General features: G+C 35.9%; 1 protein-coding gene across 1 annotated transcript; it reads right to left on the bottom strand.

Moving 5' to 3' along the window:
* Positions 1-1,257: 1,257 nt before the first annotated feature.
* Positions 1,258-11,514, bottom strand: LOC107806804 (golgin candidate 6). The gene is made up of 20 exons (XM_075245427.1): positions 11,349-11,514; positions 11,094-11,150; positions 10,942-10,994; positions 10,019-10,146; positions 9,880-9,932; positions 8,771-8,917; positions 8,608-8,681; positions 8,448-8,517; positions 8,319-8,372; positions 8,112-8,207; positions 6,762-6,812; positions 6,595-6,681; positions 6,334-6,447; positions 6,184-6,255; positions 5,731-5,916; positions 5,439-5,542; positions 5,134-5,182; positions 3,900-3,965; positions 2,443-3,219; positions 1,258-1,951 (listed from the first exon to the last, which is right to left on the bottom strand). The coding sequence occupies exons 2-20, from the start codon at positions 11,115-11,117 to the stop codon at positions 1,424-1,426; spliced, it is 2,733 nt and encodes a 910-aa protein (XP_075101528.1). The 5' UTR covers positions 11,118-11,150; positions 11,349-11,514; the 3' UTR covers positions 1,258-1,423.
* Between the last annotated feature and the right edge of the window lie 15,512 nt (positions 11,515-27,026).

Genomic DNA, 27,026 nt, shown 5'->3' with positions numbered 1-27,026 from the left:
ACCCCTATGTCCGTGCCTATATCGGGCAACAAATAATGTCCGTGCCTATATCGGGCAACAAATAATAGTGCTACAGATACCTCGACTAGATATAAGTGATCGAAATATTGACGAAACATATCATCCTTCGGGGGACAAAAGAAATTGTGGCTTAATATTTGGTTGAGGAATGCTAGGTCCTGCAATGTCAAAACCCCAAACTTCGCAATCATTAGTGGGCGTTTGGATATAAGAATTGTAAAATTCCGGAAGAAAAAAAAATTCAAATGAAAATGATATTTGAAATTTAGAGTTGTGTTTGGACATGAATATAATTTTGGATTGTTTTGAATTTTTGTGAGTGATCTGATCTGAGTGAAAATTTTGAAAAACAACTTTTTGGAGATTTTCAAAAAAATTCAAAATTTATATTCAAGTGAAAACTGAAAACTTTTTGGCCAAACACTGATTTTGAAAAAAGTAAAAAAATTTCGAAAAAAAAGTGAAAAAATTTTCATGGCCAAACGGGCCGTAAGAGCTATTGGACATAAATTTTCCCCTTATAGTAATTCGTAGACGCTACTGGACCCATTTTTTGGGGAAAGATCACTTTTAGCCCGCAGGCATAATAACCATAAAAATATATAAAATTTATATATATTTTTATATATATATATATATATATATATATATATATATATATATATATATATATATATATATATATATATATATACACACACAAAATTAGGATAATATTTACCCGTTTTAGCTAGATTTTCTATTTATAATAAGCAATTAAAAAAGACCTTGAATATATATAAGTTAGTTTAACAACATAAATCTTCTATTTTTAATAAACGTAAATATTTATTTCAGTAGTTTTATCGGCAATGAAAAATTATTTCACCCTTTTAGTTCTTTTTGGAGGTATACATGAGTCTAATTCGGATGAATAGTCAATTTACTGTAATGTTGTTTATTTGAATATCTTATTTTCTCCCAAATCGAATCACTATGATTAATGCCTGAATTATAGAATTATTGAAACTATTTAAGTGGGTAAAAACAATTAATGGCGTATCAAAATTCTCATCTCCTATATTGTTTTTAAATCCCAAATTTTGACCAAAGTACGTACACGTATTTCGTTGAAAGGCTTACCTCTATTTACTCCGAAATGAATTATGCGTCATTTAAAAAAACTAAAATGTTAAAGACGAGACACTATTACTTAATTTAAACAGAGATGCAAAGGAAAGCAACCCAGTAGAGAAATTACAAGCAAAGCAAGAAGATGGTTTACATCCTTAAATTATGTTGGTATTGGGAAATTTTTACAATGTACAACCTATGCGCCACAGAAAAACAGAGGGGAGTGGAGAAGAGAAAAACTAACAAGAAATACAATGAAATAAATTTACTTGAGAAAAAAAACATCATTCTAGTCTTCATCGTCACCATCATCAGCACCAACATCATCCCCTATATCTTCCAGCAATTTATCTACATCTTCACCTAGCTCTCTTAGCCTATTGCCAAGTTTGTCCACTTTGCTCTGTTCTTGTCCGAGGCAGACGAGCAAATCATTCAGTTCAGCTTCACTCTCCTTCAAAGCTTCTTCCCTTGCTTCTTCCTTTAACGCTTCAATGTCTCCACTCTTTAAAGCTTTTACTTCTTTTTCTAGTCGGAAGTTGGCCTGTTCCAGACTGTTGTATGCATCAGACAAGCTTTTAAGATCAGATTCCGTCTTCCCAGCTAAGTTTTTATACGTTGAAGCTTCCGATTCAGCTTTGGCCTTTTCTGCCTTTAGCATCTCTATACGTTGAGAAGCTTCTTGAAGATCTCTACGCATAGTCTCCAGTTGAACTCTATCTGCGCCCCCACTGACTTTACGCTCAAGAGGGGATGAGTTGTTCCCACCAGTTTTTGCCAGATCCTCGGCCAAAGTGGCATTCCGACTCAAAAGGTCCTTTTTTTGCAGAAAGCAGAGAAAGTGAATATTGTCAGAAAAGCAAAGGTATGAAGCAAAATGGAAGGAGTACTGCATACACGAATCCCAACTATACAGAAAACAAAATGAAGAAAGCTGCTCGAATTATGAAATGTTAGTATTCGTAGGGTCTCCCAGGTTGCATTGGAGGATAGGTGCACACATGACTAGTATAATCCTATGAATTACTTTACCTTTCTTAAGTTGTCGTCTTTACATGATGCAGTAATTTTTAATCATAAAGAATAAAGATGGCTAAATTAGTGAAAAATGCCATGATAGTTTTTCTCAAGTAAATTAAATATCAGCAGCTTTGATTTTCCTAGGAACTTTGTCTTGCAACTGAGACCCCAACTGTGCAGACAAAACCATATGCAGATATACAAATAGTGAGAAGAAAATAAATCAATGTTTGTATTTCATAGAAAAGTACATTTATTCAGAACATAAGTTACCCCAAAGGTCCTTACCTGTATCTCATGGCATTGCTTCTCAACAAAAGTCTTCAGCCGCTTGATGTAGTCAACATCATTTTCCCCACTCTTTTGTTCAAGTTCTGCTGGTACAACTGTCACCTGGGTCTTTGGGCTGCTGTAAGCTTCTACTATCTTTTCTCTAATATCAGCCTCCAAGCGCTTCATAAAATAGACAAATGGAGAATCAAATACTGATGTAAGCATAGGATGGTTCTCATTCTTCTGATCAGATGATTCATTTCCGACATCTTCAATCTCAGCCATACTAGCAGCAGTAGATCTTGTCAGTGGCTTACGTGGCAAAAATGGCTTAGCAGATGTGAAAAGAGAGCTTTTCTGCATTTCATCAAACTTTAAGAAATATGAAGTAAGCCCAACTTTTTGGCTTATGGCATCAACTATGCTAAAGGCATCCCTTCCACTAGCATTGCTTTTGTTGTAGATTACACATTCTCCTAATAGTACTGCAGCCAATCCCCTTACACATACAGTTGTGGTAGGATTTGAGACCAGCTCCAGCAAATACGTCAGGTGAGGGCGTGAATCAAGGAAGCATTGCACCGCATTTGGACAATCAAAAAGCCAAATAATTAGCAGTTTCAGGATAATGGGCTGAACAAACACATTCTCAGATGTGCTTGTGCTTGTGCTTGATTTTCCATCTTTGCTTTTCATAGAAGAGGCAAGAGCCAGATACTTCACCATACGGTGTAACAAAGGTTCCGGGCCTCCTAGAGTGGGCATAGGTGCTTCAAGTTGAATTTGCAGAACCTGCAATTCACTTATATGTTATAACCAAAGAATAAGGTAGACAAACTTCTATATCTTATAGTATTTCTTATAACAGAAACAGTCCAGCGTGACTGTTCTCCTAAATATAAGGTGTATCTTGCTATATCTATAAAACATAAATGAATTCTAGCTCCACAAAACATAATGGTGCAGAGCACACTCGACTAGTAGCCTGTTTGGCCAAACTTTTCCAAGTTTTTTTCCAAAGTTGAAGTGTTTGGCCAAGCTTTTAGAAGAAAAAAAGTGTTTTTGAGTAGAAGCAAAAGCAATTTTGGAGAAGTTGAAAAAAGTAGCTTCTTCCCGGAAGCACTTTTTTGAGAAGCACTTTTGAGAAAAATACACTTAGAAGCACTTTTTAAAAGCTTGGCCAAACACTAATTGTTGCTTAGAAGTGCTTTTCAAATTAATTAGCAAACACAAACTGCTTCTCACCAAAAGTACTTTTGAAAAAAAGCACTAATCAAAATAAGCTGATTTTTCCAGCTTGGCCAAACAGGCTATAGAACTGATAGCAACGATAACAATATAGGTGCTGAAAAACACTTTGACAACATCGCTCAAGGATAAAAATATCTTTTTCCTTTTTGTTCATGTGTGAAAAACTTATTTTACTCGGATAAAAGAATACATCTCTGGATGGTGGGAGGAACTTTACATACCTTTTCCTTGCATTGGTTATTACCCTTGATGACATGCGAAAGAACACTGGCAGCTCTAGAACAAGTCTGCATATTTGAAAGTTAACATGCTGAATCTATCACAAAATGGCAATTAATACTCCGAGTATACATATCAACTCCTGAACCAATAGACATGTGCTAACAGAGGGAGAAACACCAAGAGTCAAAATCTTTTGAGACAATCATTCGACACGTTTTGTAAACCAGGATTTTCCTTTCTTTGACATATTTTAGGTATTTCATGATTCACGTGCTGGTGGGAAGTGGGTTTAGGGGTTCTGGCGTTCTGCCAAGAAAAGATGATCGGAAGCATGGAGAACAACAAAAATGTGTAATCCTCTTGGCAACAGCAGATACAAGCCCAGAAATAATGATAATTGTTAGTAAAATGATAATATATTCATAAAAAAATAACAGGTCAATTTTCACCTCTAATTTCGAAAAAAAAAAACACAATCTTCTAATTCTTGGAAAACAAAATCGAAACTGAAAGAAGTGGGTATTTTGGAACAGGACAAGCAATATATAAACTTTAACTACACATGAGCCTTTCAAAATACTAGCTCCATTTTGATTAGTAAGAAGATTAAGAGCAAATATGTTTGGATAGCTTATTACATCAAGTTAGTAAATAAGCATCACAAATGTTTGGTTTAAAATTTGAGAAAATGAATTTGTTTCCTTAGAGTACATTATATCAAGATTGAAACAAAGTATATTGCCTAACAAAAATTATGGACCAAATTATATTCATTTGTTTTACAATTTGATATAATCTTTTTTTTTTCTCCTAATAAGTAATCTGATATCATCTTTCTTCCGCATTCAACTCAGTAAAAATGATGTCTACAATCTTTATTAGTTTACTATGTTTAACCTTCTAAAACTTAAGTATTATAGTTGTCTTTCTTATGGTTTTTCTACTTATACAAAGGATATTAAAGAAGTATATCGCAAGCAATTTACATCTTATGTCAGGTACTGATCGTCAATTGTTTCTACTCCATGAACCGAAGGATTATGTATCAGGTATCATGGGAACTGGATGAGTCTAGTGTCCTAAATCAAACAATAGTCTTGCAGATGTGAAAAACTACAAACCAACAACGATCAAGCGCAGAAGTGTCTATTTTGCATTTTTTTGATAACAAAATGTCTATTTTGAAAATTATCAGAGAACCATCGAGAAAGTGTATAAAACCCATGACATTACCTCAAGATCACCTTCGTTTTCACCTGTGGTAAGACCATGTAGAAGCATGCTGCCCCCCAAAAAGGAAAAAGACAAAAAAAAGAGAGAAAAAAAGAGATGAGGGTTTGAGATGTGAAGTCATCTGAAGCAAATTAAGCGTTCCTTTCCTTTTATCTTTTTGCTTTTTTATTTTGAATTTTGAATTTGTTGTGCGTATTTATGGGATGAGGTGGGGTGTTTAATGGATACTTTTATTCAATGAGAAGACATTGTAAATACTCTAAAAAGAAGAACTAGGAAGTAAAAGTTTCAGCAGCATAGATTACCTTCCAAATGACATGTTAACATCCTCCTCAAAAGGGGCATAAATCATTGATTGTGGCTGAAGAATTAGAGTAGATGCCAACATTGTCTGGCCATCTGGATTTTGCTGCACCGATCACACAGAACATGCTTTGGAACATGTACATTTCAAGAAAGCATAATGCACAACTAAAGTCCCAAAAAAGAGATAATAAAGGAAGGGTTGTTTATCAATATCTGACATCATTCTAAAATTGTAACCAACTACTTGAAATATCTAACCTAATTAAGCAAGAACCCAGTTAAGATGCCAACCTGACAGAAGTTCTTAAAAAGATAGTCAGCTGCCATGAATTCTTGCTTACTAGAAGTACGCAAAAGTATCCGGAGGACAGAATTCAAAGCAGGCTCTAAATCTGGTTCCTCTCCGAGCCTTTTGCTTGCAAGTTCTTCAAGATTCTTAGGGTGATTCGCAATCAGATCACCGATGGAATGAAGTGCCTGACAGTAATGAAAGCCGTGCTGAGGATAAAGTTTCAAGAATCCACTAGCTATAGCAGCAATTATACTGAACAATGTTCACTCTGTTATAGTGTAAATGGAATTCGCAGAAGAGAAGTCTTAGTAACCATCATATCACCTCATCCCCTAACACTCTTTTCTTGATTTTGCCTATCCTACTATCGAAAGTGCAGAAAGAAACCATGAAAGTTGATTAACTAGAAAGAAAGCCATCGATTTGAAGGCATCAAGAACTAGTCAACTCACCATACAACGCACTGGAACTGGAGCCCATTGGCTTTCAACTCCCAACATGAAGAGATGGTCCAAGACCTTTTTCTACAATATCAATCAGATAGATGTCAGGAAGATGATGCGGCAATCCAAACATAAGCAGTCTCACATTAAAGAACAAACCTGAACCAAGACTGTTTTATTAGTCAGCTTATTTGCATCTCTGCCAGGATCAGTTTCTGGGCCACCCATGATTAGCAAATTAATGGTTTCTAGCACACTGAGTAGATTAATTGTCTACTGGCAATCAATTGAGGCACAAGAAAATGAGAAGAGACCAGTAAGGCTTAGATAAGGCTTAGGTACAGAAGTAAATCATATTAGCAGCCCATTTAATATATATAAAAAATGAAAGAAGAAAAACAAATGGATTTTGGGTTTAACCTTCTGTTGTGTAAATCTGTAGGTGGTCCCTCTGAGCTTCAGAATTGATAACAACTGATCAAAGCCCATCGTCTCCCTAAGTAATACCTGTAATAGATTCATAGTAAATACTAGGAACATAAAAATTATATGAGTAATGAACACTAGGGATGCACTCAAGCAGAAACCTGATTTGACGCACTATTGCGGAGGAGATTGTTCAGCAGTTCAAGACAGTCCTGAAGAATTCCACAAAAAAAGCAACAAAAGGTTTCCGTTAAATGTTCAACGACAAAGCAGTGATCAGGAACAAGTTAATATTACTACATTTTCTAAGAAACCAGATGCAAGTGTACTGTAACACATGTAGGCAATTTCTAGAAACCATGAACTACTAAGATTTACTACAAAGAATGAAGGTGTTTGAATACCTGAAATAAGTAAGAACATGACGAAAATTCTACCCAAATAAGAAATTGAAAAAGTAAAAAAGGCAAGAGAATGACAGACGACACAAGTTCAAAACTTTTGAACAAACTCCAGCATCATTAGCCATTCTTTAGGTGTATTGCTTTAGCTTGAGTGCTTCCATGCCAGGTAATGAATTGAAATCTTTTTGCTTGGTTGAAGGAGAAGGAAAAAAAAACAAAGCCGAACTATTGAAAGAGATTCAAGATAGTTCAACAAAAAGCAGCTGCTTCACCTAAAGATACGGCTCCTAGGACATTAAGGGAAAAAAGGAGAAACCAAATTAGAAAAGATTTAAAGGAGTGCTTTATCATAGATATGGTTCAGACTAAGTACGCCTAATGAAGTGGAAAAAGCCTATTATGTTTCCAGCAGCAAGCTATGGTCTCAAGACCTGGACTAGGCATCTCATAGAAAAAATCGGCCCTCTCCCCCCTCTTTCACTTAAAATATCTTTATCATGTGAAGTTATTTGGATAAAGAGCAGCGAGCAAGCTCCAAAGCTCCACACAGAGGCCAATTCTCATTTCTCAGTTTAGAGATAGATTAAAAGCTCTCCCCACTACCCGGGGGGAGGGGGGGGGAGGGGGGGGAGAGAAATTTTAAAGGACGATAGTAACAAAGAAAAGAAACTAAGAAAGACTAGCAATTTATCAACAAAGCAAAACTGCTTCTCATCACCATTAAGTCAATAGGTAAAAAAAAATAAGTCATTGAGTTCCCTTAACCCAAAAAGAAAAGAAAAAAAGGAGGTAAATCATGGAATCTCAATTAAGAAAACAGCATAAATTTGTATATTTTGATTTTCTCTTGAAATGTTGACTGATAACCAATATCAAGAGTTGCTCAGTTACAAAAAAAATTTACTCAAATCAGCAAGAATTTTGAGTGAAGAAACCCTAAATATTTCAATGACAGTTTAAGCGAATTGAGCGCATGATCACTGAAAAATCATTTGCGGCCCCCTCCAGAAAGAGGGGGAATGGAACATCAGAGTCATCTCAGTTCTCCTACTTTTATTACTCCACAAAAAACATTTTAGACTTAAGAGTAAGATCACTTATCCAAACCTGCACAACAACTCCTCCTTCTGAACCTCCCTCCTCTTTTATAATGCTGAATATCTTTTCGAAAGCACCTTCAAAGACCACGATTTTTTGAATTTGCTGTAGATTGTAAAGGAGTTAGCCATGTTAGGCCACAAAGTAAAATCTGAAGAAAGAATTTTTTTAAAACATGGGGGAGGGCAGCCACCAAGGAAAGGAAGCAGTACTTACTTCAGCTTCACGTGTCAAATAAGTTAGAAGTAACAGTGCCTCATTTCGAATGACCTTCAATACATGCCAAAGGTTAGAATCCCACAAAGAAGAAGAGCATAAACAATTTTAACATTTCCCAGTTCATACCTCACGATCCATAAGCATATCCATCAGCCGTGTGATACCACGGGGAATGCTCAGAATAGCTTCCTGTAACCTGAACAGTATTTCAGCATGCCGTCCCCTCAAAATGGGTTTAAAAAGGACAAATACTTGTAATAATATGTAGAGAAAGTACTAAAGATACCTTTGTGGAGAATTAGTTAGGAGGGCTGTCAAAAGTTGAAGTGTATAGTATCGTACATAGAAATCCTCCTCTGACTGCCAGGGTATTAGTTCAGCCACTAGCAAAGAGATTATTCACTATACAAATAAAAACAAAGCAAGAACAATAGCAAGAATATCCTTACCAACAAACTTAAGAGAAGAGAGATATTATCTACTTCTCTTGAAAGCAAGTCACTATTCATCAAAGCTGGTTGAACCTCATTCATAGGCCCTTTTGCATGATCAAGTGGAGTTAAGGCACTGACAAGAGTTTCCAGAGCCCCCCGGACCTTCAAGCACCAAATATGAGTAACTTTTAGTACCAAGTGAGATGAGCAAGGTAACAATGTTGCATAAAACGTGCATCAATTGGCAAAAACAGGAAGATTTTGTCATTCGCCATCAATGGAAATAAAGGACCATTTCAGTAAAAATTTGTCGTTGTGTATATATTTTTTCATAAAGTAAGAAAGTAGTAGGCTTTTTTATGGAAGGATCAACCAGAAGAATCACGAATTGCACTAAATCTTTCAAAAGTAAATACCTTGTAGTCCCTGAATAAAATAAAATAAAAGGTAAATACCTTGTTGTTTCCAACATGAAGAGAAAGTCGCACAAGTTTTAAGTCGGAGATAGCGTCTAACAAGAATAGTTCTTTACAGCAGAAGACCAAACAGTTTGATAGACAAACAACAGAAAAATAGTCCAAAGCATGAAATCATTGTGTATAAGAAAATCTGAAAATGTAGTTCTCAAAGTGTTCTTTCCTTCTAGTAAGTCTCTTTAGGATAAAAGCTTAATATTAGTAATAATTCTTAAAACAAAAACAAAAAAAAACTGAAGGAGAAAAAGGAAAAATCTGAAATAACAGCCAGCACACAATAACTAATAAGACGTGTTTTTCTTTTCTTTTTAGAATCAGTAAAGACAACATGAGTCCACAAGAAATCATCACCCGCGGAGTGGGTGGTATCAAACTCAGTCAATGACAACATTGACAACATTAGTTTTTAACATATACATCTACAATAAGTAACAGCTATACTTTTCAAGAATTAGCCTTGACTTCATTATGGATGTCAATAAATTCGCTCAAGTCAAGTTTACCTTTTGTACCACTCGAGGAATAAAGCACCCAATTACCTAGCACTATAGCTTGATTTCAGGCCAATAATACACAGAATGCAGAAACTCCGCTAAAATAACATTAACATATCTTTCAATTTTAAAACAGGCAACAAAGCAATTGTACCATCTCAACATCATCCCGCTCCTCCTTTAAGACACTCAATATCACTGGGAACCCTGCAAGAAACATAAGATATAAATAAACATCATTACATACTCACTGGTAAAGAAAAATAGGGCAGGAATTAACAAGAGACACTAACCCATTGCTCCAAAGGCCATCTGTCCAGCACGACTTTCAGTGACAACAGACTGAAGATCAAGCATAGCTGCTCTCCTGTCCTCAGCCAGCACACCGTTGCTAATCCGGTCAAGCAAGCGTTCGACATAGCTATTGGTCAAAAGAACAAACTAGATTAATCAACATGCTAAACTAGTTGGACTACACTGCAAGGTGGAAATATGTTTTGATCTGCTTAAAAACAGCAAAAAGTAGCACAACATAATCAGCTGGACAATCTAAGGGACAAATTCAATTTCCAGGGTCATGTCATCATATCCCAAACATCTCCCTCATTCTAGCAAGAAGTCATTTCTTCTAACCATACTGGAAATATAAGTACTGCAGCAATATCTACCAAGGCTCACATTCCATGGATACAACACACACTTAACCCATCAAGATATATGATTAAAGAAAGTATTTATCTGAATTCAAAGTGAATAAATACAGACCTGAGTCTATTTTCTTTGCCAGGAAGTGGATCATTTATCTTACTATCTTTCTTTTATAACGTTATTTATTTTATACGGGTCTTTTGATAACCGAAGAATCCCCGAGAGCAAGTGGTGCAAGTTTCGAAACTCGGTGAATAATGGTCCTACCTCTACCCTTCTCCACCTAAATACCAGGTTTCTGAATGTGGCAGGGTTCTAGTGTAACGTGCACCTAGCTCACAAATCACTTGCTATGCTCTTACCACCAAACCAAAGGGCAATCGATGAAATGGACATTGAGGATTCATATAGTCAACCCCGACTAAATTGAGATTGAGTGCATAGTTGTTGTTTTCGTTTTCAGTTGTATATAAATGTAGCTCGCATAAACCACCATAATTCATAAATGCACATGGGATTCAACCCATTACAGCTATCAATAAAGGAATTGATGAAACAAAAAACATACCTATCTTCACTTGAACCGGAGTTCTCATTACCAAACACCCTTCCAACTACACCCTGCAACACATTTCAATCAATTCAATCACACCTAACGCTACAAATTATCACAATATTTGTTCATCAGAAAGTGCCCATTTTAGGAAACAAAATAAGTACCTGGTACTTTGCAACTAAATCCATCTGGTCAATAAACTGATCACGTCACTTTAAATTCTGGAATACATTACGAGAAAAAAAAAAAAACCTCAATTAACAATTCAGAACACAACAGGATCAAACCCGAATAGAAAAGCAGAAAAATATCAAAACTTGATCAGAAATTGAGAATAGTTTCGATCAAAGATAGGTGATTATAGTATTCTATAAGTAAAATTAAAAACAATAAAGAGCTTTTGTGGTGTGTGAGCTTACCTGAGACAAGAATCAGATCGCAGGAGAAGGACGGAAGAAGAAGGAGGGAGAGAGGGAGAGGGTCGGGTCAAAACGTTAAAAGGATGTTGGATTGGATTCAAAACCAAATGACGTGTGTTCCGCTAATTTGTACTAGCCCCCATATCTAATTGGATTGGATTTACTTACTTACGGGGCAAGTGCACATATAGCCATTCCTTGGGTACTATTTTGAGATTAGTCCATACATATTTTGTCCCGAAATTTAAAACTAAAAATCTTAACTTCATGACGACTCAGGATATTTTTATCTTAAAAAATTAAACTAAAATAATAAGATTTAGGACACACTGGTTAATTCCTAAATAGCAGTCTTTTAGAGTGACTACCTGATATCATTTCTACCTTATTTACGCGGGCTTGATTTCTCTACCCGAATTGCTTGCTTTTGATGTTATCTATTACCCCTTAATTTTTGGGAGAATGACACAATTACCCACAAAAATAAAACTATTTATCCTTGCCTACCCATTTACTTTTCTACCCATCAAACTAATTATATTTCCTACCAATGATAGTTTTTATGGGTAATTTCCTCTTTTTTCTCCTTTTCTTTTTTATTTCTTTGCTTGTTTTCTTTTTTCCTTCTTTTCTTTCTTTTCTCCTTTTTTCTCATTTTCTTCTTATTTTTTTCTTTTTCTTCTTTTCTGTTCATTTATTTTTTGCCCAAATTATATTATTATTATTATTATTATTATTATTATTATTATTATTATTATTATTATTATTGCCATAATTTAATCTCACACTCAATTTTGGCACCTTCTTTATTTTTTTGTTTATTTTCTTTATTTGTTGTTCCTTTTCTAATTTTATTTAACTCCTTTTTCTTTTATTTTCTTTTTCTCTTCATAATCTAATTTCATTGAATTTTTTTCTCCTTTTCATTATTCTTTTTTTATACAATAAAAGAAGATTATTAATAAAATAAATATTTGTTCACCTTTTTTAATAACTGGTATAATATATATTTTATCTTTTTTCTTATTTTTTTAATTTAATTATTAGAATAACTTATACATTATAACTATTTTCTCTTCTCTTTTTACTTTTATTTTTTTATTTCTTTATTCTTATTTATCATTATTCAAATCATTTTTTATTTCCTTTTTTTCGTAATCTAATTCTACACACATTTTTGGCTCCTTTATTTTTTATTTATTTATATTTTTATCTATTAATTATTAAAAAATAACTTACTTTAGCATATAGTATATCAACAATAATATACTAGTAGCAGTTGAAGTATATTAGTGAAGTATACTATGATGCCCGCATGCTATATATCATATACTAAATGGGTATATGATATCGAGAACTCTATTAGAAAATTTAAAAAGGACCCTTTGAATTTTTTTTGAAAAATAAAAAATACCAAATTTAACTATATTGTTACAATATACCATATACTGTAATCATATATTGTTGCAATAAATTATACACTATTGAATTAAATATCGTATAACAAAACGGTATATAATATGTTATTTTGGTATATAGTACAATTTAGTCTTATTCGCTAGTTCAACTCAATTTCAACCTAAATGTCAAAAATCTATTCCAGAATTTATACCAAATTGACTCAAACTTTAGCCACAATCTCCAATCAAATATTTCAAACTAAATATCTTGGCTTAAGAAAAAAATTAAAAAAACATGAGAACTCCGTTGAAAAGTTGAAAAAGAACTCAATAAAAACTTCAAAAAATTCAAAAAGGACCAAATTATAATAGTATAATGTAACAGTATACCGTTGGAATAAACTATATACCAAATAGTATATAGTATATCATTTTGGTATATAATATAAATTTTTCTTCTCTAGTTCAACTCAGCTTTAACTCAAATTTAAAAAAATTTACTGCAAAATCTCCATCATGAGAACGTCGTCTAAACTTTGAATAAGGACCTGAAAATTTTGAAAATATGAAAAATGGTCCAGTAGTTTTTGAACCCACTTGTTTTCTTTATGATTTTGGCTCACAATAAGTTTCACAACAAAAACAATATCAATTTCAGTCGGCAACACATAAAAACTCAAAAATACACAAAAGACACATATTAGTTCTATCGAATTTTAACTTCATTATTAACACCTAACCATCGATAACCATGGCTAGTTTTCCATGTTGGTTCATCTACGTAGCATCTCATTCCCCTAAAATTATCCCTGCTACATATTGGTAAGAATAAGGAAGAGATTTGAAGAAGTTAGGGTTGGGTAATAAAGAAGATGCAGAGAAAGATAAAGAGAGATTAGAAGAAAAGTTTTTCATGATTTCGGGTATTGGGAAATTGGATAGGCGGGTAATATATTCTCGTAGGCCATGTAGTTTTTGTAATTGGTTTTAAAATGGATAAAGACGGGTAAATATTTTTTGTTTTGTAGGTATATGACGTAGTTTCCACTAATTAATTAAATTTTAAGTGTAGAAATTCTTAAACTATCAGAATAACAGATCTATATGGTAACCAGAAAAATTAGGATAATAATAGTTTGTTAAATTAAATCAATAATATAAAGGTCTTTATATAGTATTAACAAAAAAAAATAAAGATTCCTGAATTAGCACTACAAATTATTTCAAACACTATTGATTGCCAATCTCCGACAACGGTGCCAAAATTTGACGAGCTAAAAATACAACACAAAATTATGCTCGCTAGTCGAATATAGTATAGAAAAATATCGTATCCACAGGGATTGAAATTAGACAGTATTTTCGTAGTTTCTAGTCTTATTGCTATTCAAGATAATCAACAATTTGGAGTTGTGTAAATTAAAAGTAAAATTAACTAAAAGTCTAAACTATTGGCTAATGACAATCGCAACAAGAGTAAGCAAATAAGATAGCAATGGGAGAAAATATGGGTTGATTGGATAGGTGCAAGATGCTTGTTTGGGAATTAACTCTAGTTACTTCACTCTATGGTTCAAGTGAGTCTCTCGAATTCACTATATTATTAGTTCGAACGTTCAGTAGAAACTACTCTCTCGATTAAGTCTCAACCTCACAATATAAACTAAGTTAAGCTCAGTGAAGATATGCAAGAATTCGTAGTGGGTTAATCTTTAGGAGAACCTCTTTCGATTATTCTCCTAACTAGGTCTAAACAATAATTCAACTAGCCTCTTTCGATTACTAAGAAGAATCAACAAATTCAACCAACAAGATAATGCAAAACATCACAAATTATGCCTCTTCCGATTACATAAATATGTGAATATATATGCAATAATAAAAACACCCAAAATGATTTAATATATAAAACTAGAGTTAATATCCACAAACAATTCTCAAAACACCAAATCCATCAATCCCTAAGGAAGAATTACTCCATAGACATGGAGTAATTCATCACAATTAAGTTTAAAGTGTGAAGAAAAACATAAAACAATCCAAACCCTTGTCTTGAGTTGGGATTGAATGATGGATTCCTTGTGCTTTTCCTTCTCCAACTTCTCCTTAGACTCCTTAGGTTTTAGATGTGTCAAAAGTGGTCAAAATACTATTTTTTCATATATATATACCAAGTAGGGTCGGGCCCAAACAAAAACACCTTCTCTTGCGCGAAAAAAGACACTTTTCCGGACAAGACGTGCGCGGCCGCGCACTTGAAAGTGTACCCGCGCACTTTTCACACTGTTCTGCCCCATATGCGCTGCCGGTGCGCGGATGTACACTCGCCGCACACTTTTTACCCTGTTTTGTTGGGAATTTAAAAACCCATAAAACATGAAAGTTGTAGATCTTTTAAATAACTTTCCAATGATATATTGTAGAGCCCAAACGGATCTCTGAGCGAAAAGTTATGTGCATTTTACCGGACACTGCACAATATGCCTGCTCGATTCTTCGTTCGTTCTTAACTATCATCCGTTGATCCCCGAACACGATCCCGGCTTAATTTCTTGGGCTTTTACTCAAACTTCAAAGCTCCAAATCACTTGAATTCATTCCATAATATTTACATAGCTCGGAAATACTCCTACAAGGCATAAAACACACAATTAGTGCAAAACACTAGCGATTAAAGCTCAAACTCAACTAAAGTGCAATAAATTGGAATGTAATAATCGACTAAAACATGAGATTATAGCCTACTATCATCACTAAACCAACACTTCGTTATGGTATGGATATATCAAAACTATATAGTATACTCTTCGTTAGTATACTTTCAGTTTCTGAATAAGATAATAGCGAGTTTATTTGTTGAAGTTAACCTTAGGAATCACTTTTTGAAAGTTAATAGTTTATACTCCTTTTGTCCAAACAATTTGAGTTTTTTCCCCTTGTTAAGAGTCAATAAAGTAATGTTTCATCAAAATTTGTAAATGTCTTGTGTCATATTGTTGAAAATGGAAAAGTTTTCATCATAGAGTGCTTTTCACTTTGTTAAGTAATAGCTAGGCTTTACGCTCAAATAAGTAAACTAATGAATGCTCGATTTAAGCTTAATAGGTGAAGGAATACATCATATCATATCATACTACATTATAAGTGTGAACAATTTAAGTTAAAGTTAATTTACTAATTTACCCATTAAAAGCTGAATAACGATTTTACCCTCTAAATATACATTATCTCTTCAAATTTAATGTATATAAATGTAAAAACACTAAATTATAATATGTATTGCATTTGGAACTCTTTAGCATGGGGTACATTTAGTATTCCCTCACTAATAATGATTCTTATTATGTTCCCAATTAAATTAATAAAATATTTTAGAATACAAATGGACACGAAGGAATGAGAGTTATGTCTTTTCAATTTATATTTATTGGTATGTTTTGCTTTTGTCCAAACAGGAACAATAGTTAAGATGAATGTATAGATAAACATGTGAAGAGAAAAGGCATGGAGCAAAAATGTTAATGGCTGAGTTCTAGGGGCAGCTACATAATCCCACCCAATGCTACGAAAATGTTAGGCGAGTTTATATTTTTTCTTTTTAATTATACATAACCTTGCATGCCTTTAATCTGCCAAGTATTTTGAATCACTTTAATTATTATTTATTTATCTTAAGTAATTATTCTGCTCTAATATTAATAACGATGCTCTTTGCTTTAATTTATGAAGTTGGTATGATCTTTCTCTTATAAATTACGGGACACAATTTTTTTTATACAGCTAAGTAATTTTGGTCTTTGTATATCTATTAAGGCATGTGTTTGATCTTTCAACTTCATTGTGCTATGGTCTAGGAATAAAAATAGAGCAGTTCTAACATCTTCACTTTATTTAGCAACTACGAGAAGAATCTTGAGGAAGATGAGTTTAGAGCTAGCTACAATTGCCAAGTATGATTTTCTCAATTGCATGACAATAACTAAGTTTGATTACCTTAGGTTTACGTTAACCAAATTCGTTTGGTTTGAGATTTTTGTGGTTTCCTCTAAATTATCTTTTGCAGGTCTGACTTTTTGCTTTAAAGTATACACAGTTTATAATATAAAAAGTTAACCGCTTCATCCCTTTTTGAAGTAAAAAAAATAATAGAAAGATGAATTAATCGAAGTTATTTTTGATATCATATTTTTTGACTTTTGGTAAATTGAAATAATCGTTTCAATATAAAGAAAAGTCGGCCAATATATTAAATATTATTTTACCATCCTTCAACAGAGACCAATGTGCAAAGATGCCCTTTTACTTTTATGGTTCAAATAAATTTATATTTGATTAAAATTTATTATTTTAGGTTATAAATTTTATAATTATTACAATATAATGCACATGCAACACACGAATAGTCTAAAAGAGAGTGTTCGTAAGAGATGTATTGAGGTGCTAGCCTTCAATGTTCGTCATTAAATTTATCAAGTTTGGAAATTTCCTATGATGAAAACTTGGGAAGAAATAAGCATGGGCGACACTAGATCAGTTTATTCTTCAACCTGGCAAAATGAAAACCTTGTCGACAATCATCCTAACCAAATATTTGAGAGGAAATATTGTAAAAAATATTTTTTTTACTATAAAATTTATGAAAAGGAATTCACACAAGCCATCTTAATAAAGTAACAAATAATGTTTCATGTTCTTCAAATTGGGCAACCTTGGGCATTTAAGCTTGCATTACGAGGGTGTTTAATTTCCTCATTGGCCATAGAAGGACAAAATTATTTCTGTGAACAATATGATACAAGTTAAGTATTAACTCATTGAACTCAAATAAATACATAATTCATATATCGACAATACAATAAGGTGTTTGACGATTTTTATAGGGCAAGGTGTTGTAATGTTGATGAGTGAGCCGAATAGGATCGCCATTTATCATTGCAATTACACTCTTTTTTTATTTTCAAATTCAAACACATTTTTTAACAATTTTATGTGATTTCTTAAATTTTTTTGGTTATTGATACGAAATATACGCGCAACGCGCGTGGCCAAAAGCTAGTCAATATAATATACATTAGTTTGGTTCCCACAAAGAGAGGAAAATGCTTTTAAAAAATGATATTACTAGTATATTTTATTCCTTTTCATTAATTTTGGAGTTAAAAATGTTGATGTAGAACCCTTCAATTTTACTTCCATAACAACTCTAGGAGATAGCTTCTTCTCTTTTTCTCAATTTACTTCGAGTACTCCTCTAACTTTCAAAGATAAATATTATTGTTTTCATTTTTTCAAAGAGAAGATGTAGATATCAATAAAAAGGATAATATTTTTAAAAAAAAGTCTTTGAAACAGAAAAAACGATAAACATAATGTTTCTGAAAATAGAATACTTTACATGTGCAGAACTAAACTCCAACCGCCAACCATTACTACCTTATTCTGCTATGGACACAAAATATCACAAAAGAAAGAAAATAAAATGTAACGACCCGGCCGGTCGTTTTGAGCGTATTAGCCCCGATCCCCTATTTACTGCATTTCTCGTATCTGTTTCTGCTTATGTGACTTGCCGGAAGGTCTTGTTTTAGTTTCGGAGTGTTTTGGGACACTTAGTCCCTAAAACGGAAGTTTAAGTCTTAGGATTTTGACCGTAGTCAGAATGGTGTGAAGACGACTCCGGAATAGAGTTTCATCGGTTCCGTTAGCTCCGTTGGATGATTTTGGACTTATGAACGTATCCGGACTGTGAATTTGAGGTCTGCGCTGATTTAAGCTTGAAATGGCGAAAGTCAAATTTTCGAAAGTTTGAGGGGGGGGGGGGGACTTTTTGATATCGGGGTCGGATTTTGATTCCAGAAGATGGAGTAGGTCCGTAATGCTGAATATGACTTGTGTGCAAAATTTGAGGTCAATCGGACGTGGTTTGGTAGGTTTCGGCGTCGTTTGTGGAATTTGAAAGTTTAGAAGTTCTTTAGGCTTAAATCTGGGTGTAATTGGTGTTTTGATGTTGTTTTAAGTGATTCGAAGGCTCGACTAAGTTCGTATAGTATTTTGGGACTTGATGGTATGTTTGGTTAAGGTCCCGGGAGCCTCGGGTGAGTTTCGGGTGGTTAACAGATCATTTTTGGCCTTGGTAAGATAGCCGATATCTGCTGCTGCATTTTTTCTGGTCTCCTCTTACGCGTTCGCGAGAGGAGCCTCGCATTCGCGAAAAGTATTTTTGAGTTGGTGAGATTTTTGCTCTACGCGTTCGCGAAGGATAGGATGCGAACGCAAAGGTATGGCAGTGTGCGCATCGCGAACGAGTGAGTGGCGTTGCGTTCGCGAAGGGGAGTGAGGCAGCTGGGGACCCCTAGTCTTTTGTTCTACGCGTTCGCGAGGTGAGGGACGCATTCGCGAAGGTCTGAGTTTGCAAAGCTTCACATTCGCGAAGCGTAGGTCGCGTTCGCTAAGAGTTAAGTTGAGAGGCAGTCTGAGTTAGTCTACGCGAACGCGAGAGGACGGTCGCATTCGCGAAGAAGGATATCTAGGCAGGCAGTATTAATTTTTAAAAAAAACGAGGGTTTGAACCCATTTTGCATATTTTGAGCTAGAGAACACGGAATTGGGCGATTCTTGAAGAGATTTTTGTGGAGTTGATTGGGATAAGTGATTCCTACTTTGTTTAGGTTAAATCCCGTGATTTCATCTTTAGTTTTTTCATCTAATTTGTGATTTGGGATGTGAAATTGGGGGAAAAGAGGAAGAACTCTTGAGTTAGAATTTTGAGGTTTTAAATGGGATTTTGTTGTCGGATTTGAGCAATTGTGGTATGGTTAGGCTCGTGAGTGAATGGACTTTCGGGTTTTGTGACTTTTGACAAATTTCGAGACATGGGGCCAGGTTCGGGTCGATTTCAGATTTTTGGCTTATAATTTTATGTTTTTCTTGTGGAATTGATTCCTTTAGCCTATATTAATTATACTGTACTGCTTGTGGCTAGATTTGGAGCATTTGGAGATTGATTCGCGGGGCAAAGGCATTTCGGAGTAGGATTTGCTCGGTTTGAGGCAAGTAACGCTTTCAAATTTTATTCTGAGGGTTTGAAACCCCGAACTATGTGCTATACGATTGGTATTGAGGTGATGCACATACCAAGTGACGAGCATGCGAGCATGCACCGTGAGAATTGTGGCCTGGTTGATTCCATGGCACTGTATAGTGACTCTATTTTGTTGATATCCGTATTTTTATCTTGTGATAAAGTAATTGAGCTGTCAATCATGCTAGATATCATGTTTAGGCTTTATGCCGGTACTGTTGGTACCCCTAGTGGTCGTTTCTTGATGTCATCTCACTGATTTCATTGATTATGTACTCAGTCATGTTCATGCATTTCATATCATATCCCCGTCTCAGTTGTTGTTATTGATATATCATATCATTGTTTCGGGCTAGTTTTCATGATATTGTGATCCCGTGAGTGAGACTGGAGAGATTGATGACTGAGTGAGGCTTAGAGCCTGATTATGAGTGACAGTTATGGGATCGGGCTGCATGCCACAATGGTTATACTGATTTTATGATAACGCTTGGGCTGTAGGAGCCCCTCCGGAGTCTGTACACACCTCCAGTGAGTGCGGTTGATATTATTGAGGGATGGATCTTCCCTGGACATGGATCTTGTCCGAAGTACTTGATACCTAGAGATGGATCTTCTCAACAGGGCTGGATTGGCCTTCCTCGGTACTGGGTGACTTATAGTCAGTGATGGATATGTTCTGGGATGGATCTTCCCTGGGCCGTATGAGCCATATACAGTACCGAGTGGTTGAGAATTCGAGAGTGTGAGCACGTGAGGCTGACAGCATGGTGCATCACATACAGCATGTTTATTGGCATGTAGAGATAGCAGAGTTATATTCTGTTACGACCCAAAATTCAACTAGTCGTGTGGGCACCTAACCCAGCCCGCTAGGTAAGCCAGTTACCACCTATCCAATTCTAATAAAATTAATAAGGCAATTAATTAAAAGAAAATATCTAAAGCCAATACATTTTTTCAAGAACTGGTAGTACAAATCATGAGCTTCTAAGAATAAAGTTTACAAAGCTGGTATGAAATAATACATCATCTGTTTGAAAAGTACATAAACAGAGTTTCATGAATCTAAGGCTACCATGAATAAGAAGCAGCTACAACCGGAACGTAGGTACATCTTCAGATCCAACTCCCAACGAACGCAGCAACATCAGTAGCCAATATCTGCACACAAGGTGCAGAAGTGTAGTATGAGTATAACTGACCCCATGTACTCAATAAGTAGCAAACCTAACCTTAGGTTGAAATTAGTGACGAGCTTGTACCAAGGTCGGGGCCTAACTTTAATAACCAACAATAGTTCATAACAACTTAAACAAGTAATACCAGAAGTAACTCAACAATCAAATGCTCAACAAAAACACGAATTCTGAAAATAGTTCTGCCTTTCAAGTACATCAATGAAAACCCAAATCGTTTACCGGAGTTGCCAAAAATATGAATAAGTTTGAAAATAATAATTTTTCCAAAATCCTTTCAATAATAATAAGATGTTTCATTTTTCTTTCCAGATAACCAGTGTAAAACAAATGTATCACTATGCCCATCTGCCAACATGTGTGAGAAATCATGAATGATGTAATATCTTACAGCATGAGAAAAAATACATCTCTATGCCTGTATATCATGTGTGCATGTCAATGCAATGTATCTCAGAGATGAACTCATATGCATACTCTTAGAGTATCAATTCACGCAATCCTCCCCATCTCTCAGTCCTCACAGTCACTCAGTCCTCAGAGTCACTCAATCCTCCCAATCGCTCGGCACTCGCACTCAATAGGTACCTGCGCTCACTGGAGGTGTGTACAGACTCCGGAGGGGCTCCTTCAGTCCAAGCGCTATAATCTGCACGGACAACTCACATGTTGCACGGACAACTCGCGTGCTATAGAATCAATATCTGTATCCGCACGGATAACTCACGTGCTATAATAAGCCAATCTGGCCTGCGACGTGCAGCTCGATCCCATAATAATAAAGTATATAAAGCCAATATGGCCTGCTGTGGCGTGCAACTCGATCCCATAATTATCCTCACAATCAGGCCCTCGGCCTCACTCAGTCATCAATCCCTCCAGTCTCTCTCTCATGGGCTCATAATGTCATAAAAATAGCCCGAAAATTATGATATGATGTATCAATAACTAACAACAGAGACTGAGATATGATATGTAATGACATGAAGATGACTGTGTATGAATTTTCAATTTAAAATAAATAATTCACAGCAATATGACCTCTGCGGGTCCCAATAATACTGACACATAGCCTCAACATGATTTTTAATATGATTCTCAGCTCAATTTCTTTAGCACATAAAACTACATAGAAAATGCCAAGATTATTTGACTACAAAATTTCACGAAAATAATTATGTCACAATTTTCATGGTGTACGCCCACACGCCCGTCACCTAGCATGTGCGTCACCTCTCAATAATCCACATAATACATATATTCAGGGTTCATACCCTCAGCTCCAAGATTAGAAGAGTTACTTACCTTAAACCATGTAATTCTTTACTCTGCTATGCCTTTGCTCTGGCATTTACCTTCGAAAGCCTCGTATCTAGTCACAATTAATTCGTTTCAGTCAATACAAATTACAGGAATTAATTCCATAGGAAAATACTAATTTTCTAACAAAATCTAAAATCGCACTCAAAAATCGCCCGTGGGGCCCATATCTCGGAATCCGACGAAACTCACAAATTCCGACAACCCGTTCAAGTACGAGTCTAACCATACTAGTTTTACTCAAATCCGACTTCGAATCGACATTCAAATCCCAAAAATTCATTTTATGAAATTTCTATAATTTTCCCCAAATTTTCATCTCAAACTACTAATTGAATGATGAAAACAATGATATATTCATGTATATTAACCAAATCCGAGTTAGAATCACTTACCCCGATGAATTTCTTGAAAATTCCACGAAACATCGTCTCAAACCGAGCTCCCAAAGTCAAAAAATGAAACAATACCCTAAACCTTGGTTATATAGTACCCAATCTGACCTCACAATGTGTGGTCCGCACAATTCCAAGTGTGGTCGCACATCCTAGCTTCTGTGGTCGCACAAAAATTGTGCGGTCCGCACTTCACAGCCTTTCCACTACCAGACTTTAGTAAATTGGCCATAACTTTCTCTAATGATGTCCAAATAATTCATGCTATAACTTGCTGGAAACTAGATTCAAAGGGTAACAACTTTCGTTTATGAATCATCTCCAAATTCATTGTGGATTAAAAGATATAAGCCTCCGAAGTCGGACTATCAAACCTGCAGAACCCCTAAAGTGCGGCCGCAGACAAAATTGTGTGGTCCGTATTTTTCCTCTGCGGTCCGCACATTTTCATCTGCTACAACACTCAAAAATGTGCCTCAGCATATGAAATTGTGTGGTCCGCACTTCCAACGTTCCAGAACAACATCAGAGTGCCGAAATGCCCGTACTCGCTCAAAACTCACCTCGAAACTCACCCAAGGCCCCCAGGACCTCAACCAAAGATACCATCAAGTCCTAAAACACCATACGAACATCAAAACACCTCAAACAACATCAAAAACATGAATTCCCCACGGATTCAAACCTAACAAACTTTGGAATTTACAACTTCTACAAACGACGTCAAAACCTATCAAATCACGTTCAATTGACCTCAAATTTTGCACATAAGTCATAAATAACATAACGGAGTTTTTCCAATTTCCATAATCGAATTTTGATCCCGATATCAAAAAGTCAACTCCCCGGTAAAACTTTCAAACTTAAATTTCCTATTTTTGCCATTTCATGCCTAATTTAGCTACAGACTCCAAAATAAATATCTGAACACACTCCTAAGTCCGAAACTACCATACGGAGCTATTGGAACCATCAGAATTTATTCCGGGGTCGTTTATATATAATTCATCATCCGGTCAATTATTTCAACTTAAACTTCCAAAACAAGAATTGTTCTTTCAATTAAATCCCGAATCATCCGAAAACCAAACTTGACCACGCTCGTAAGTCATAATACACATTTCAAAGCTGCTCGAGACCTTAAGCCACCGAACGGAATATTAATTCTCAAAATGACAAGTCGGGTCGTTATATATTCTTTACACTGTTCGGATCTGTTTCACTTTACTGTTTGGGTTGCCTATTTAATTTGAAAGCATGACTACGTTTTTGTTCAGTTATTTCTATTTTATCTGTACCGGTTGAGTTCGTTACTACCTTTCAGTCCAAAGTTTGGACTTGTTACTTACTGAGTTGGATGTACTCACGTTACTCATTGCACCTCGTGTGCAGATCCAAGCATTTTTGGTCACGGCGATGGTTGCTAATTGTGGCTTCAGAGTTTGGGGACTATCAAGATAGCTGCACGGCGTTCGCAGGCCTTGACTCTCCTCCTTTATCAACAGTTGTATTTTCAGTTTATTTCTCGAGACACTGTAGTGGACTGTATTCTAAGTTAGATGCTCATGTATGTAACGACCTGACAGGTCGTTTTGAGCTCTAGCGTGTCGTTCGGCAGTTTGAGGCCATGAGCAGCTTCACTTAAGGTCTTATGACTTATACGCGTGGTAGGGATTGAATTTCGGGAAGTTCGGAGTTGAATTGAAAAGAAAATTCTCATTTCGAAAGCTTTAAGTTGGAACAATTCACTAAGATTAGATTTTAGAATAAACGACATCAGAATCGGGATTTGAAAATTCCAGCAGGTTTGTATGATAATTTCGGACTTGGGCGTATGTTCGGATCGGGTTTTGGATACCCCGGGAGCATTTCGGCACCTATTGTGGAAGTTAGCAATTTGGAAGAATTCCATAAATTTGGTTTGAAGTGCATTTCAATGTTATTGATATCCGTTTGGAATTCTGAGTCTGAGAATAGCTCCGTATGGTGATTCTAGTTTTGGAAGCGCATCCAGAAGTGGATTTGGAGGTCCGCAGGTCACTTTTGAGTCGTTTGGCGAAAGTTAGGAAATTGAAGGTTTTTGAGAAGTTTGACCGGAAATGAAATTTTTGATATCGAGGTCGGATTCCGATTCCGGAAGTTGGAGTAGGTCCGTAATGTCAAATGTGACTTGTATACAAAATTTGAGGTCAATCAGACCTGATTTGATAGGTTTCGGCATCGATTGTAGAAGTTGAAGTTTCAAAGTTCATTAAGCTTGGAATGGGGTGCGATTCATGAATTCGACATTGTTTGGTGTGATTTGAAGGCTCGACTAAGTTCGTAATGTATTTTGGGACGTGTTAGTATAATTGGTTGAGGTCCCGAGGGCCTCGGGTGGATTGCGGATGGTTAACGGATCGAGTTTGGACTTGGAAGAAAAGATGAGGCAGCCGATATCTGGTGTGATCGCACCTGCGCAATAAGGGCCGCATGTGTGAGGTCTCAGGTGCGAGCCAGTGGTCGCAAGTGCGGTTTGGGCGAAGCTGGGCAATGATCGTAGGTGCGAAAGGTTATCCGCACCTGCGAGGTCGCAGATGCGGAGGTGCGTCGCAGGTGCGAGAGTGAGAGAAGGGTCTGGGAGCGCAGGTGCGAGGGTATGTCCGCACCTGCGAAGGCGCAGATACGGAAGGAAAGGCGCAGGTGCGGAGAGTGCTAGGTAGAGGGAATGCACAGGTGCGAGGTTTTGGCACCACCTGCGAAGCCGCAGGTGCGGCTACTATTCCGCAGGTGCGGAAATGTCGCTCGACAGAAGGGTTTTTATAAACTGGACTTGGCCTATTTTTCTCCCATTTTCATTTTCAAGGGGAGATTTTCATCAAGCAATTCTAGGTAAGTGGTTTCTTTCCATTGTGAGTTAAATACATAAATTATACATGGATTGGAACATGGAAATTAGTATAAATTGTGGGGTTTTGGTAGAAGATCTAGAATTTGGTAGTTTTGGATTTTGACCACGAAATTGGGCATGGAATAGAGAATAAACTATATATTTGAGTTCGTGAGGTTATGAGTAAAGTTATCTTCAAATTTTTTTGGAATCCAGGCACGTGGGCCCGAGGGTGATTTTTATCGACTTTTCGATTGGGGTTAGAAATTGTTATAAATTGGATTATATTGAGTATTTGAGTATATATTAATGGGCTTGCATAATTATTGGCTAGTTTTGGAGCGTTGTGCATCGATTCAAGCTGTTTGAAGGGCTCAGAAGCCGGTTATGGAACTTCGGAGCGAGGTAAGTCTCATTTCTAACCTTGTAAGAGGGAATTTACCCCATAAGTAAAATAAATTAATGTGTGCTCCTATTTGTGGGGGCTACGTACGCACGAGGTGACAGGAGTCCGTGCGTAGCTACTATTATGCTTAAGTTCGGGTAGTCTAGGACCCAAAAGCATGCTTTACTTGTAATATTTGCAATCTTGTTGTCAATTTAAAATGCTTAAATCATATCGAACTTTGTTAATAAATTTCTAAAAGGCTAGACATCGTTTTCTTGACTTTTAAAAGAGAAATTGCCTTTTCCTTGGCTAATTGCCCCTTGATGAATTCTTGATTGATTATTTGAATGTGTTATCTTTTGTGGAACGTGCCGAATGCCTCAGTAGATTAAATAGATGCATCTATGATTCGCGTCATTCGACCCTTTGGCAGTGCACAGTTTAAATAATTATTGAATCGGGCCGTACGACCTCGGCATGACTTGCGCATGCTTGTATTGCTTGCCTTAAAATTTATAAATAACGATATTGCCTCCCTGGTCTGAGATAAACTGATAATTTGATATGGCCTCATTGGCCGGAGATATAATCGTTAAATAATGGGAGATAAAATTTGGAGATTCCTTAATTATGAAAGAACTGTTTACTTACTTCAGAATAATGGGTTTGCAACCGTATTAATTAATCCATGTCTAATTTAATGATATTATTTCATTTATTTATAGCCCATAGTAAGTGTCGAAGTCGACCCCTCGTCACTACCTCTTCGGGGTTAGGCGAGATACTTACTGGGTACGCGTTGATTTACGTACTCATGCTATACTTGCTGCACATTTTTGTGTAGGTACACATATGTTTAGCGACCTTGTGGGCGCAGAGGCGCGATTATGGAAGGGACTTAGGTGAGCTGCATTCTATACGACGATCCGCAGCCAACAGAGTCTCCCTCAGAGTACTTACATTTTTCTTGTCCAATTTGTATTCCGGATAGCTGTTGTATTTTATTTTACATTCCTAGTTAATACT

This window comes from Nicotiana tabacum, chromosome 23 (assembly GCF_000715075.1).
Source record: "Nicotiana tabacum cultivar K326 chromosome 23, ASM71507v2, whole genome shotgun sequence".
Taxonomy (NCBI): domain Eukaryota; kingdom Viridiplantae; phylum Streptophyta; class Magnoliopsida; order Solanales; family Solanaceae; genus Nicotiana; species Nicotiana tabacum.
Note: the sequence above shows the minus strand (reverse complement) of the source record. Positions and strands in the feature narration are given on the sequence as shown.

What these genes read in the sequence shown, in the direction of transcription:
- LOC107806804 (XM_075245427.1), bottom strand. Translation starts at nt 11,117, where the DNA reads ATGGATTTAGTTGCAAAGTACCAG. An exon ending in GTTAACATGTCATTTGGAAG is followed by an intron (nt 5,183 to 5,438) that starts GTAATCTATGCT and finishes TTTGGGGGGCAG; the next exon opens with CATGCTTCTACATGGTCTTA. An exon ending in AGCAATGCCATGAGATACAG is followed by an intron (nt 1,952 to 2,442) that starts GTAAGGACCTTT and finishes CTGCAAAAAAAG; the next exon opens with GACCTTTTGAGTCGGAATGC.